The 15,711-nt window shown below is 45.5% G+C and overlaps 1 protein-coding gene across 29 annotated transcripts in view; it reads left to right on the top strand.

Moving 5' to 3' along the window:
* The window catches only part of LOC132908258 (twitchin), an 81,342-nt gene that overhangs the window by 59,235 nt on the left and 6,396 nt on the right, over nt 1-15,711 (top strand). For all 29 annotated transcript variants that reach the window (XM_060962062.1, XM_060962063.1, XM_060962064.1 and 26 more), the window contains 25 exons: nt 115-396; nt 528-827; nt 952-1,254; nt 1,695-2,153; nt 2,290-2,412; nt 2,503-3,390; nt 4,159-4,461; nt 4,543-5,424; nt 5,570-5,825; nt 5,996-6,321; nt 6,521-6,823; nt 7,047-7,431; nt 7,517-7,722; nt 7,832-8,292; nt 8,393-8,927; nt 9,243-9,437; nt 9,551-10,034; nt 10,193-10,445; nt 10,677-11,011; nt 11,102-11,217; nt 11,352-11,636; nt 11,806-11,945; nt 12,106-12,369; nt 12,638-13,254; nt 13,351-15,675. In XM_060962062.1, the coding sequence (XP_060818045.1) occupies nt 115-396; nt 528-827; nt 952-1,254; nt 1,695-2,153; nt 2,290-2,412; nt 2,503-3,390; nt 4,159-4,461; nt 4,543-5,424; nt 5,570-5,825; nt 5,996-6,321; nt 6,521-6,823; nt 7,047-7,431; nt 7,517-7,722; nt 7,832-8,292; nt 8,393-8,927; nt 9,243-9,437; nt 9,551-10,034; nt 10,193-10,445; nt 10,677-11,011; nt 11,102-11,217; nt 11,352-11,636; nt 11,806-11,945; nt 12,106-12,369; nt 12,638-13,254; nt 13,351-15,675 (11,026 nt within the window). The remainder of the gene's footprint in view (nt 1-114; nt 397-527; nt 828-951; nt 1,255-1,694; nt 2,154-2,289; nt 2,413-2,502; nt 3,391-4,158; nt 4,462-4,542; nt 5,425-5,569; nt 5,826-5,995; nt 6,322-6,520; nt 6,824-7,046; nt 7,432-7,516; nt 7,723-7,831; nt 8,293-8,392; nt 8,928-9,242; nt 9,438-9,550; nt 10,035-10,192; nt 10,446-10,676; nt 11,012-11,101; nt 11,218-11,351; nt 11,637-11,805; nt 11,946-12,105; nt 12,370-12,637; nt 13,255-13,350; nt 15,676-15,711) is intronic.

Consider the following 15,711-nt stretch of genomic DNA (forward strand, 5'->3'; position numbering starts at 1 on the left):
ATCGCATACTCGGTTAAAAACAGAAGGTACAATCGAGATCAGTTTGACTCCTAAGAAACTGAGTTATCGATCGTCTCGACTGAAGTATCGATTGATCGATTCTTTTTCCAACAGTTGCACCTAAGATCGACAGGAAGAACTTACGCGACATCACAGTACGCGAGAACGAAGGATTCCACTTCGACGTGAAAATCATCGGCGAACCACCGCCAGATGTTACATGGGTTCTCAACAACAAGAGCATTCAACAAACAACGTTCCGCAGGATACAGAACGTTCCATACAATACCAAGTTCTTTAACGACAAACCCGAACGAAAAGACAGCGGCATTTATAAGATCACAGCTGTCAATCAGTATGGATCCGACACTGCGGAAGTCGAAGTCACCGTTGTCTGTACGTATTCGTTTATTTCGTTGTTTCGAATTAGAGTCGAGCGTTATTCCGATAAATATCGTCTCGTATAAATATTTATCTAAATTTGTATAAACTTGCGCGACTTACTTACGCCTATGGTTCTTTCGCAGCTAAACCTGGCAAACCAGAGGGACCACTGGAAGTGTCCGATATTCACGCAGAAGGATGCACGCTCAAGTGGAAAAAACCAAAGGACGACGGTGGAGAACCCATCGAGGGATACCTCGTGGAGAAATTCGATCCAGACACTGGTGTTTGGTTACCAGTCGGTAAGACGACAGGACCGGAAATGAAGGTGGAAGGACTGACACCTGGACACGAATACAAGTTCAGAGTGAAGGCGCTCAACAAAGAAGGAGAATCGGAACCACTGGAAACATTCAGCTCGATTGTAGCGAAAGATCCATTCAGTAAGTGAAATTATTAGATTCTAATTACCCGTAAATTAAACATTCCATTCTGCAACGATACAGTCGAACGAACGAACGAGCTTAAAAGCCCCGCAAGAAATTTAACAGTGACAACTTTTTTCAGCTGTACCAAGTCCTCCTGGTGCGCCGGAACCAGTCGATTGGACCGCCAACCAGGTTGAGCTTACTTGGAAAGAACCGGTCAGCGATGGTGGATCACCCATTACCGGCTACATCATCGAAAAGAAAGACAAATACAGTACAATGTGGGAAAAGGCTTTGGAAATCGAAGTACCGACCACGAAGGGTCTCGTTCACGGGCTCATCGAGGGTAACGATTATCTGTTCCGCGTGATAGCTGTGAACAAAGCCGGACAGTCAGAGCCTAGCGATACCAGCAAGACGTTCACCGCTAAACCACGCTATCGTAAGTATTTCGTGATTAATTTCAATGCACTAACTCATTAACGATATTTAGTATTATCATTGCTATTAATATTATTCCAACATATTCTGTTTCTCATATCTCGATGAAACAATACGTTACTTTACATTTTTCAATAACGTTACTCGTTCTCACGTTACCTCGTTATCGATTTAACGAAGTGTATCGAGTTTCGAAGAAGCTATCTTTCAACGATCGTGGCAACGATCCAACTTACTTACCATCGCCGTGTATCCCTGAGACAAAAGAAGCAGTATCCTCGTCGCAAATATAATACCATACATAATTTCCGGATAGACATCATTAACGATACCAATCATACCGATCATTAACGCACCCAATGGTCTATAAATAATCATCAGTGAAATCGATTTTTGGCACTTGATCGAGCGATGACTTACATATAAATTTCATTTCGACAGTGGCACCCAAGATCGATCGGCGCAATTTGCGTGATGTTACTCTGTCGGCTGGTTCGTTACTGAGATTCGACGCTAATGTGATCGGCGAGCCTCCACCACACATCGAGTGGCGATACGGAGCTATTCCTCTGCATTCCGATAGGAAAGTGCAGATAGACAATTCCGATTATAGCACCAAATTCAGCATTCGTCCTGTGTCGCGCGACGACAGCGGCGATTACAGTGTCACAGCCACCAACTCCTCTGGAAGGGATTCTGTCACCATACAAGTCACAGTCACGGACAAACCAATGCCACCGGAAGGTCCGCTACAAGTAACGGATGTTCACAAAGAGGGATGCAAGTTGAAATGGAAGAGGCCGAAAGACGATGGTGGCACCCCGATCGAGTACTATCAAGTGGACAAAATGGACCCAGAGACTGGATGCTGGGTGCCTTGCGGTCGATCTACCGAACCTAGTAAGTCCCATAATTATTTTAGCTTGCATTTCTCTAGATCGATGTTACACGTACAATTTTTAATATTCTAATCATATTATACAGAAATATGGTTGTAATGTCAGATAAACGAATAAACTTTCTTGCGTTTCAATAGACCTGGAGGTAAGTGGACTGACACCGGGCAAAGAATATCTGTTCCGAGTTAGCGCGGTAAATGCCGAGGGAGAGTCTAAACCTCTGGAAGCGGAACAAACGATCATAGCTAAGAATCCATTTGGTGAGTAACGAAAAATTGATCTGCTTGTAACGTTAGCGAGCTCGTTCGTCGTCGACATGTTTAATTACGTTTATTATTGTAAATTCTTAGACGAACCAGATAAACCAGGCGATCTGCGTGTCACCGATTGGGACAAGGACCACGTCGATCTCGCATGGACACCGCCAGCGAACGACGGTGGCTCGCCTATTACTGGCTACATAATCGAGAAGAAAGACAAATACGGCGAATGGGAGAAGGCCGTAGAGGTACCAGCGGATGAAACGTCAGCCACTGTCCCTGACTTGATAGAAGGCCAACCTTACGAGTTCCGCGTGCGAGCCGTAAACAAGGCTGGCCCTGGCGAACCTTCGGATCCGACGCCAACGATCATTGCCAAGCCGCGAAACCTAGCACCCAAGATCGATCGTACGAATTTGGTAGAGGTCAGAATCAAAGCTGGTCAAAACTTCAGCTTCGACGTGAAGGTTTCGGGTGAACCTCCTCCAACCACGAAATGGATGTTGGGAAAACGCGAGGTGCGACCGACAGAGCGTATCAAAGTAAAACACGTGGATTACAACACGACTCTCAGCGTCAGAAATGCTACCAGAGCGGAATCTGGAAGATACACTATCACTGCCGAGAATATAAATGGCATGGACGAAGCAGTTGTCAAGGTAACGGTTCTGGACAAACCGAGTCCACCTCAAGGACCGCTCAGAGCGTCTGACGTGCACGCGGAAGGATGCAAATTATCGTGGAAACCACCGGAAGACGACGGTGGCCAACCGATCGACAAATACGTCGTGGAAAAGATGGACGAAGCAACTGGCCGCTGGGTTCCTGCAGGAGAGACGGACGGTCCGCAGACCTCGTTGCAGGTTGAAGGGCTTACGCCAGGTCATAAGTACAAGTTCCGAGTCCGCGCGGTTAATAAGCAAGGCAAATCGGAACCGCTCACGGCTATGCAGGGCATCGAAGCGAAAAATCCATTCGGTTAGTGTGAACTTTCATTCGATATTTTTATACGAACCATATTTACGCAGGTTCGTAATCTTATGAATGGAAGTAAAGAAATATTAGGTCGTTCCATGAGAAATTCATTCATAGTGGCTACAGTAAATACTTGTACGCCATTGTCTTTATTGTACCGTTTATATATCAATTGATTCAAGTATATTAAGTTTCGTATTATTTTGCATATGAAGAGTATGATATCAAAAAATATCTGAAATATCCAATGTAGAATTCTCGTCGTAATTTTTAATACGAAAAGCTGTGGTCAATATCAAACGTGTTGTTTTAAATGACGAAACGAGTGAATACTTGTGATAGTCAGATATATTTAAAAATCACTCTCAATCAATCAATGCTACTCGCTATAAGGATAATGAATAATGAATGTCCTAGAGAGCTTGTTCGTCTATTTATACTGGAAAGTTTGTATTCGACTCCGGTTGCCGGTTGCCGGTTGCCGGTTGCCGGTTGCACGTAGCGACGATATTGTTTTGCCCGGAGTTTGTTTACTTTTAAATTTCGTACATCGGAACGGTGTCAATACCCCGAGGCAAAACGACAACACGAGTCACTCTCGATCTCGGTCAGTCACGAATCGTCCTACGACTCATGTGCCACTACCAAAGAAATCTCTATTCAGATTTTATTTCTTTACTTGTTTTTATAAGGATATAAATTTACGTAAAAATCTACAATCTCGTTATAACTTGGATCGCTTCTTTTATTAAACATAATTATTATCTTTAGACGAACCGGGAAAACCTGGCACCCCGACCGTCAGCGACTACGACTCGGACTTTGTCGAACTTCAATGGGATCGTCCGCAAGAAGATGGTGGTTCACCTATTACTGGTTACATCATAGAGAAACGAGACAAATATAGTCCTACCTGGGAGAAGTGCGCAGAAGTCGAGGGTGACGTAAATCGTGGAAAAGTGCCCGATCTCGTGGAGGGCACGCATTATGAATTCCGCGTTAGGGCTGTTAACAAAGCTGGCCCTGGTGAACCCTCTGACGCTTCTAAATCTCACTTGGCTCGACCTAAGAACCGTAATTATCTCTTTATCTCTTTTCTTCCCCTGCCCCTCTCATCAAAGGTATATATATCGATAAAAAAATGTTCATTTTCAGTTGCTCCGAAGATCGACAGGAAGTACATGCTGGACGTGAAAGTGAAAGCCGGTGGCTTCTACGACTTCGACGTTCCTGTTATCGGCGAACCGCCACCAACCAAACAATGGTCGCTGAAGGGCACGATACTCGTGCCGAGCGATCGCATCAAGATCATAAACGAAGACTACAACACCAAAGTTCGTGTGATCGAAGCGAAACGTTCCGATGCCGGCGTGTACACTCTGGAAGCGAAGAACATCAACGGCAAAGACAGCGCCACCTTAACTGTGAACGTCCTCGACATTCCAGCACCACCGGAGGGACCTTTAAGGATCGACAACGTGACAAAGAACGGTTGCGACCTGAAATGGCGCCCACCGAAAGACGATGGTGGTTCGGAAATTCTATATTACCAGGTGGAGAAGATGGATACAGAAAACATGAGATGGGTACCAGTAGCGGAAGCTTCCTCGACTTATGCACACGTGGATCACCTGATCGAAGGCCACGACTATCAGTTCCGTGTGCGTGCGGTGAACAAGCAAGGTGAATCGTTACCGCTCACTGGTATGGATACCATTACTGCGAAAGATCCGTACGACAAGCCTGACAAACCTGGAACACCTGTTGCCACTGATTGGGACAAGGATCACGTCGACTTGGAATGGACACGACCGAAAAAAGATGGTGGTTCACCTATTACGGGATATATCATCGAAAAGAAACCTCGTTTCGGTACGTGGGAGAAGGCTTTGGAAATCGATGGAACTAAAACTAGCGCCAGGGTACCGGACCTCGTTGAAGGACAAGAATATGAGTTTAGGGTCATCGCTGTTAATAAAGCTGGTCCTGGCGAGCCATCCGAAGCTTCTTCCCCTATCGTTGCAAAACCACGTTTCCGTAAGTAAAGAATTCCTTTCTTCTTCTTTTTTCTGTGTAAAATGTACTTTCAAACTTAAACACAACGTTCAAATTTAATGTTCTTTAACTTTACTTGAGTTTATCTTTTGAACAAAGAGTATACGTATGATCATTTTTCTCACAGTTGCTCCATCCTTCGATCCACATGCACTGAGCGACTTGGTTGTTCGAGCTGGACAGAAGATCAGCTACATCATCCCTATCCAAGCATCGCCTAAACCTACGGCCACTTGGACCCTGGAGGGAGAGGTGATCATGGCCGACTCTCGCCATGAAATGTACACTACTCATACCGAAACCACCTTTGAGATTCCATTCTCTGTTCGCTCTGACACTGGCCGTTACACTCTCACTTTGGAGAACGAACACGGGAAATTCAGGTAATTTCGGATCTATGATAATTAGACTATAGGTGTCTATGTAAATTCAAATTTGTATGATAAAGTGGAACTTAAGTGTAGTAGGACTCCGTTTATACGATATGTATACTCTACAACGAATCTTCTGTTTAGTTTAGTGTAGTTGGATAAAGCGAAATAAAATGTTTCAGTTCGAGCGCCAGAGTCACCGTCCTCGACAGGCCATCACCACCACAGAAACCGCTCGAGATCAGCAAAATCACGAAGGAAGGTTGTCACTTGGCCTGGGGCCATCCATTGGACGATGGTGGCAGCCCCATATTGCACTATATTATCGAAAAAATGGATCTGTCGCGAGGCACTTGGTCCGATGCTGGCATGAGCACGATATTGAGCCACGAAGTAGCGCGACTGACGCATCGCAAGGAGTATCTGTTCCGTGTGAAAGCTGTCAACACCATTGGAGAATCCGATCCTCTCGAAGCACCAAAGAGTATCATCGCTAAGAATTTGTTCGGTTAGTGTTCGACTATGAACGATTCAAGGATTTCTAATTATTTATATCATAAAAAATGACTTATAAAACATCGATTATAGTAACAAATTCCTTAAAAAACGGAACGATGTAAATTACAAGGAAAACAAGGAGAAATCACACTTTAAAAGTTAACAGGAAGTTTACAGATCTAATAGAAATTACGATTTCGTATTTGTAGACGAACCCGACGCTCCTGGAAGACCACAGATCACAGACTGGGACAGAGATCACGTCGATCTGCAATGGCCAGCACCAAGCAGCGATGGTGGTTCTCCCATTACAGAATACATCGTACAGAAGAAAGAAAAGGGTAGTCCATACTGGGTCAACGCGGTTCACGTTCCACCAAATCAAACAAATACAACTGTCCCTGACTTAACGGAAGGACAAGAATACGAATTCCGTGTAATTGCTGTTAACGCTGCTGGACAATCAGAGCCATCGGAGCCAAGCGATCTCATCACTGCCAAACCTCGTTACTGTGAGCATATTTTTACTGTATTCGTTGTTTCTCGATTACGGATGATCATGCATTATTATTAAATATTCTTTACAATACATATGTAAAGAATGAAGCAAATCTCTATTTATATTCAACTTCTATTATGTATTCGCAAAAATATAAATTTGCATAAACATCCACAGCCTGATTATTACTACGAACTATCCAAACATTTTATTAATAAAATAATTCAATATTTCAGTGGCTCCAAAGATCAAGACGCCTTTGCAAGACATTCGAATCAAGGCTGGTCTCATCTTCCACGTCGACATCGACTTCGTCGGTGAACCGACTCCGGAGGTTACCTGGACCGTTGGAAGTCGCGATCTACTGACCACCGATAGAACGACTGTTACCTCGATCGGTTATCACACCATTGTTCACACTGTTAACGCCCAAAGATCCGATTCCGGATTGTATCACTTGTTGTTGAAGAACAGCAGCGGAATAGACGAAGGTAGCTTCCAAGTTATCGTTCTCGACAGACCTGGTCCACCGGAAGGTCCTCTGCAGTACGAAGAGATCACAAGCCAGTCGGTTACCTTGTCGTGGAAACCACCTAAAGATAACGGTGGTAGCGAGATCACGTGAGTACCGACGTCTTAAATTGGCGATTTGACGAAACAAAGTATTAGCGCAAAATAATACAACGCTTTTTGCGATCCTTTTTAGTGGATACGTAATCGAGAAACGTGACTTGACCCATGGCGGTGGCTGGGTACCAGCTGTCACTCACGTCAATCCCAAGTATAATCACGCCACAGTACCGCGATTGCTGGAAGGTACGACTTACGAGTTCAGGGTATGCGCGGAGAATCTTCAAGGCCGCTCAGATCCTTTGACCACAGATCACTCGATCGTCGCCAAGAACCAATTCGGTAAATTCTCTACTCTATCATCGGATATGTATACTACGGCTCACAAGTATTATTATACTTGCCGGCTGTATTTACTGGGAAACCCTAACAAATTGTTTGTTCTATTCAGTTGTGCCTGGACAACCTGGAAAGCCAGAATGTGTCGACGCGGACAAAGACCACATCAAGATCAAATGGTTGGCGCCGATCAGCAACGGTGGATCGAAGATCATCGGTTACGACGTGGAACGGCGTGATCGCGCAACTGGCCGCTGGTTGAAATTGACCAAAGAGCCAGCGAGATATGCTGAATATTACGACGACCATGTGACCGAGGGTCATCAATACGAATACCGAGTAACTGCTATAAACGCCGCTGGCGCGGGCAAACCTAGCGACACGTCCTCCGTATTCATCGCGAAACCGATGAAAGAGAAACCGAAATTGAATTTGGACGCGCTGATTGGACGTAAGATCAAGGTGCGTGCCGGAGAACCCATCAACGTTAACATTCCATTGTCCGGAGCGCCAACTCCCACTATCGAATGGACCAAAGACTCGAAGCCTCTCCTCGAAACTCTTCGAATATCGGTAAGCAAATGGTTTAGCTTTGGTTCAGATCTGTTGCGTATGAGTGTCGACTCATGCAAATCGGTAATATCTCAACCGTTAATTTTCTAATAACTTTCAGACCGAAACCAAGAGCGATCACACGAATTTGTTGGTCGAAAAATCAGTCCGGGAAGATGGCGGTATTTACACAGTCACAGCGACGAACGAACATGGAAAAGATTCAGCCGACATCGAGGTTATCGTGGTCGATAGACCAGGACCACCCCAAGGTCCCCTACAATACACTGGCACCACGCAGGAGTCCGTGTCCTTATCCTGGAACAAACCTCTGGATGATGGTGGATCCGACGTCACGAACTACATCGTTGAGGTATCGGAGTATGGAGCCGATAACTGGCGTCAAACACCAGGATACTGTCCGAGAACAAGCTATACCGCCAAAGGTCTTACCGAGGGCAAGAAATACGTGTTCAGAGTACGAGCTGAAAATATGTACGGCGTGTCTGAACCATTGGAAGGCAAACCAGTCGTCGCCAAGAGTCCATACGATCCACCAGACGCACCCAGTCAACCCGAAATCCTTGGATACACACCCAACAGCTGTAGTCTTTTGTGGAATCCACCGCTCAATACTGGTGGCAAGCCTATTACCGGTGAGACATCATTCTTTTCTTTTCTTCTATATAATTAAATATAATACAACTAAAGAAAGTGGAATCAAAATAGAGGTCTGTTTCATTTGTTAAATGTCGAGTATACTAACGAGTATACTATTTTGGATATTTTCTACAGGAGCATTTTCGTGCTTTCAAAATCGTGTTCTAGTATTCTATGACATCTCCAATAAAAGACAAATTCCATCTGCTCCTCCTGTTTGTAATTTTCTAATTAAATTACGTTCTGTTAAATTATTACTATATGTATATTAATTGATGTATAAATTTACCGATTAATTCTCCTGTCTACAGGATATTACGTGGAAAGACGAGAACGGGGTGGCGAATGGCTCAAAGTCAACAACTATCCAACTCCAAATACGACGTTCACGGTGCAAGATCTTCACGAAGGATCTAAATATGAATTCAGAGTTATTGCCGTCAATGAAGCTGGACCTGGTAAACCCAGCAAACCGACTGAACCTATTACCGCCGGACATCAACGTTGTAAGTATAACAAAATGGTTACTCGTTTCTTTCCAGCTACGGTCACGATGTTTCGACAGATCGCCAAAAGATAAACGATTGTTCTCATATTCTGATCATCCAATTTATTTTAGTGCGTCCTGATGCTCCCGAACCACCGAAACCTGACAGGATAACGAAAGATTCTGTAACGTTGAGCTGGCGACCACCACGTAGCGACGGTGGTGCTAAGATCAGAGGCTACATCGTCCAAATGAAACAGAGAGGTCAGGACGAATGGGACGACGTTAATGGCGCTCTGATACCGACCAACGTGTACACGGTACCGAAACTCACCGAAGGTGAGGAGTACCTCTTCAGAGTGATCGCAGTGAACGACGTCGGTAACAGCGATCCAAGCCGACCAAGTAATCCCATCGTTATCGAGGAACAACCCAACAAACCTGTCATGGACCTCGGAGGAGTTCGCGACATCACTGTTCGCGCTGGCGAAGACTTCTCCATTCACGTGCCTTACATTGGCTTCCCCAAGCCCACTGCCACATGGTTTGCTAACGATGTTATCAAGGATGAGACAGATCCGCGTGTACATCAACAACTGGGCGACGACTATGCTAGGTAAGTTTGTTAACTATTCAATTGTGTAATAAGTTCGTTAGTTGTTTGATGTTATATTTTGAGGAATATCGTTGAAACGTTGCTTACCTGTAATAGATAAAAGACAACGTATGATAATTAGTAACATGGATAAATATCGCGTATAATTTCTTCCGCAGTCTTGTGGTAAAGAATGCGAAACGTTCGGACGGTGGACAGTACCGCCTACAGTTACGCAACTCTTCCGGCTTCGACACCGCCACTGTGAACGTTAAGGTTCTGGACCGTCCAAATCCACCCGTGAATCTTCACGCTGATGAATTTGGCGGAGATGCTCTCACGCTGTTCTGGAACCCACCGAAAGACAATGGAGGCGCCGATATCACCAACTACGTCGTTGAAAGACGAGAAGCGAGGGGCACGTGGTCCAAGGTTTGTAGTCTAAAGCAGAGCTTTTCAGGTATACTATAGGATTTCTTTTGAAAGAAATCGTAAGACCTTTTGGTATCGGCTTTTCTGCATCTGTCTACTTATGATTCAAAAATATTTACCATTTATTAAAATGAAAATTATTAGAATTAACTGAATCATGAGGTGTTTAATGCGGTTCCTTGAAAAAATTCTTCGTGATCCTTTATTAATTTTCTTATTTTGTTATAACAGGTGAGCAGCTATGTGACGACACCGTTCTGTCGAGTTAGGAATCTAACAGTCGGAAACATGTACGAATTCCGTGTGATGGCTGAAAATCAATACGGTACTTCGGATCCTGTAACCACGATGGATCCGATCAAGGCCAGGCATCCATTCGATCCACCTGGAGCACCTGGAACTCCGAAAGGCGTTGAAACGACAGAGGATAGCATTACTATTACTTGGACCAAACCTCGTCACGATGGAGGTTCGCCTATCCTTGGTTATATCATCGAAAAGCGTCTGTTGAGCGAAGACAAATGGACGAAAGCCACACCATCTCTCGTTCATGAGACTACCTATAGGTAAAGCTTGCTTCGTGTCTTCGAACGATTGAAATTACACTCGATTATGAGGAACAAATTGAAAAACCTAAACCGTTTGAAATTTTATAGAGTAACTGGTCTGATAGAAAATCACGATTACGAATTCCGCGTCGCGGCAGAGAATGCTGCTGGACGAGGACCATGGAGTTCCAACTCTGACGTGATTAGAGCCAGTGCACCACCATGTGAGTATTCAAAGCATTTACTCTTAGGCATATTTTATTCATATATCGGTAATTGTACTTAAGAACACGTAGAGAAAAATGCTCTAAGCGATATCAAACTGTTGTGATTACAATTTTACTCGAATTTATTTCAGTCCCACCAAAGATCACGTCCGACCTCAGCATCCGTGACATGACGGTGATTGCCGGAGAACCGTTCACGATAACCGTTCCTTACACAGCGAATCCAAAACCAAGACCAAGCTGGTCCATCAACGGCGAGGAAGTCCTTACAGGCGAAAGAATCAAATTCGATACGACGGATGTCGCCTCGCAATTCATTAACAAGAAAGCCAAGAGATCCGATACTGGAACGTACACGATCTACCTTACGAACACCGTTGGCACTGATTCTGCTTCGTGCAAGGTTCTCGTTGTGGGTAAGCACTAGCCTGAAAGTTTCTTTTATTTTCACGCAAATATCTTGTTGAAACTAATTAATGGTTTTATTGCATCTGCAACTATAATTATTTTAAGCAGTTATAATTGTTTCATTATGCTAAAAGAAACTTTAGAACCGAAGTACTTGACGACTGATTATATTCGTAGATAAACCATCTCCACCGCAAGGACCACTTGATATTTCTGATATCACTCCTGAAACTTGTACGTTGTCTTGGAAACCTCCGTTCGACGATGGCGGCTCACCCGTTACAAATTACGTCGTTGAAAAACTGGATCCGGCTGGCGTAAGTGACTTCTCCTTCTTCTTCTCTTCTTCTTTTTCTCTAAAAAAATTTTTTAAATCTTATCTATACGCGTACAACTATGTAACTATTAGATTACACATCGAATGATTTCCTTCTTCTCCTCTGATTAATTCTAAAATGCCATGTTGAATGATTTCAGTATTGGGTAAAACTCAGCAGTTTTGTAAGAAACACTCATTACGACGTAATCGGTCTTGAACCCAACCGTACGTACAACTTCCGTGTCCGTGCGGAGAACCAGTACGGAATATCAGAACCATTGCAAGCCGATGAACCGATTACCGCGAAATTCCCATTCACGGTGCCCGAACCTCCTGGACAACCACGTGTTATCGATTGGGATACGTCGAACGCGACCGTTGTATGGACCCGACCAATATCCGATGGTGGATCTCGTATTCAGGTATGTATATTAATACCGTCATTACTTGTAGATCTTTTAAAATGGAAATGAACTATGATGAATAAGTCACACGGTAAAAGCTGACGAAAGACGGTAGGAAAAATTGAAACAGTTTCTCCGGTTAATTTGCCGCTTTCTAAAACATTCGGAGCAGTTGTGGATCTCGATAGATCTGAATTGTCTCGGTTACAACGAAGCCGAATGATCGAGAGTCCGCTCTATATTCGAAACAAAACAAAAATCAATCGATTGCTTTTTCTCTCCTTAGGGTTACAAGATCGAATTCCGCGATCCTGCGGACGATGCCACGTGGAGAGTGGCGAACGACTACCTGGTCAAAGACACTACCTACATTTGTTACAACTTACTGAGCGGACACGAATACGAGTTTAGAATACGCGCGAAGAACGCAGCTGGTTTCAGCAAACCTAGCGCGCCATCGGCACCGTTCAAACTGAAGAGCAAATTCAACGTACCTTCGCCACCAGGTACGCCACAGGTCGTGAAGGTTGGCAAGAACTACGTCGATCTCAAGTGGGAAGCTCCGATTTCCGACGGAGGCAGCCGCATCACCGGTTACGTGATCGAGAAACGCGAAGTCGGAAGCGCGCTTTGGGCAAAATGCAACGAATACAACGTCACCGACACAGAGTACACTGTTCTACATCTGATCGAACGGGGAGATTACGAATTCCGAATCTTCGCGGTGAACGCTGCGGGAAGATCCGAACCAAGTTCCTGCACCACGCCCGTCAAGATCTGCGAGGTGGAAGGTGGCGAGAAGCCAGAATTCGTCAGAACTCTGCCAATCAGCACGAACGTACCGCTCGGCAAAACTCTGGTCCTCGAATGCGAGGCCACGGGAAAACCACAACCGACCGCAAGGTTTGTTTCTTCGAAGCGTTTCCTACTCTTCGATTCGACGCGCTATTTTTCGTTTCATATCGAACGCTGCGTCTAATTGGATTTTACGAATTCTAGGTGGCTGAAGAATGGCAGAGAGATCACGGTAGGCGGTCGTTTCCGCACGGAGGCGTTCGACGGAATCTACAGGCTCGTCATATCCGAAGTCACGGACGCAGACGACGGCGACTACAGCTGTCAGATCTCAAACCCACTCGGTCTGGCTACGACTACAGGTCGATTAAAGATCGGTTCTCCGCCTCGTATCGAGCGCATGCCGGATGTCCTATACCTGGCTGAAAACGACAACACGAAGATCAAGATCTACTACAGTGGCGACCAACCGATGGACATTACTCTGAAGAAAGACGGTCGCAAGGTGGTGGAAACGAGTCACATCAAGTACACCGTGTTCGACGAGTACCTCATCATCTTCATCAAGGACATTCAGAAAGACGATGCTGGAGTATACGATCTTTCGATTTCGAACGACAGCGGTAGCGTCAGTGGCTCGTTCAACGTGTACATCACTGGACTACCTGGACCACCGACCGAACCTCTCGACGTCACAGATATCGATAAACACACTTGCACTCTGACCTGGCGACCTCCTAAGTACGACGGTGGTCTTCGCGTCACTCACTACGTGGTCGAACGTCGCGACGTCAGTCACACTCACTGGATCATCGTTTCCTCCTTCTGCAAGGACTGTTCCTTCATGGTACAGGGTCTGACCGAAGGACAAGAGTATCTGTTCCGCGTGATGGCCGTAAACGACAACGGAATGGGACCTCCGCTCGAGGGAACCAATCCTATCAAGGCCAAGGCACCGTTCGATCCTCCTGGCCCTCCAGGAACGCCAAAGGTCACCGAGGTTGGCGGAGACTTCGTAAATCTCTCGTGGGAGAAACCAGAATCGGACGGTGGCTCGAAGATACAAGGCTACTGGATCGACAAGCGCGAGGTCGGTAGCCAGGCCTGGCAGCGCGTCAACGTCGTTATTTGTTTACCCACTCAAATCAACATCAGCAACCTGATCGAAGGAAGGCAGTACGAGTTCCGTGTGTTCGCTCAAAACGCTGCTGGTCTCGGACCAGAATCGAAGGCCTCGACTTCCGTGAAGATCACCGATCCTCAGGCAGCCAAAGCTCCGGAAGTGATTCTACCTTTGCACAAGGTCAGCTGCGTGCAGAACCACAATGCTCACTTCCAGTGCAAGATCGTTGGTATCCCGAAACCCACGATCACGTGGTTCAAGGGAGCTCGCGAGATCGTCAGTGGATCTCGATACAACATATATTCGGAAGGCGACACGCACAATCTGATCATCCACGATGTGTTTGGAGAGGACGCGGATGAATACGTGTGCCGCGCTGTGAACAAATGCGGCGTCAAATCGACTAAGGGCGAACTTCTGATCAAGACACCACCGAAATTGAACGTACCGCCGAGGTTCAGAGACACTGCATTCTTCGACAAAGGTGTCAACGTGGTTATCAAGATTCCATTCACCGGATATCCAAAACCAAAGATCACCTGGGTCAGAGAAGGAGAGACGATCGAATCTGGCGGACACTACACCGTGGAGGTGAAGGAAAGACACGCTGTTCTTACCATCATAGACGGTAGCCGCATCGATTCAGGACCTTATCGAATCACTGCTGAGAACGACATGGGTCAAGACACAGCGATCATCAAGATCCAAATCAGCGACAGACCGGATCCGCCAAGATTCCCACAGGTGGACAATATTGGTCACGACTCGTTGGCTCTGACCTGGAAACCACCAGTTTGGGACGGTGGTAGCAACATCACTAATTACCTTGTCGAAAAACGCGAACATCCGATGACCAGCTGGATCAGAGTCGGCAACACCAGATTCTGCTCTATGGCGGTTACTGGCCTCAGTCCTGGACATCAATACGACTTCCGAATTTGCGCTGAGAACATATACGGAAGATCTGACCCGAGTGAAGTCACGCCGTTGATCACGACAAAGGGAACGATCAAGAGGGAATTCAAACAGAAAGAATACAAGGTGGACGAGACAGGCAAGAAAATCCGCGGACGAAGCGACGAGAAGCCACGAGATTACGATCAATTCGTGTTCGATATCTATAGCAAATATGTTCCACAGCCGGTTGAAATTAAACACATCTCGGTGTATGACAGATATGATATTCTTGAAGAGATTGGAACTGGCGCGTTTGGTGTGGTCCATCGTTGTCGCGAGAGAGCTACTGGAAACATATTCGCCGCTAAGTTTATCCCTGTGTCTCATGCAATGGAAAAGGAACTTATCAGGAAGGAAATCGATATAATGAATCAACTGCATCATCCCAAGTTGATCAATCTTCATGACGCGTTCGAGGACGATGACGAGATGGTCTTGATCTTCGAGTTGTAAGTACACCTGCATATCTTGTTACGATCGTAACT

The sequence above is a fragment of the Bombus pascuorum genome, chromosome 6 (genome assembly GCF_905332965.1).
Source record: "Bombus pascuorum chromosome 6, iyBomPasc1.1, whole genome shotgun sequence".
NCBI classification, from domain to species: Eukaryota; Metazoa; Arthropoda; class Insecta; order Hymenoptera; family Apidae; genus Bombus; species Bombus pascuorum.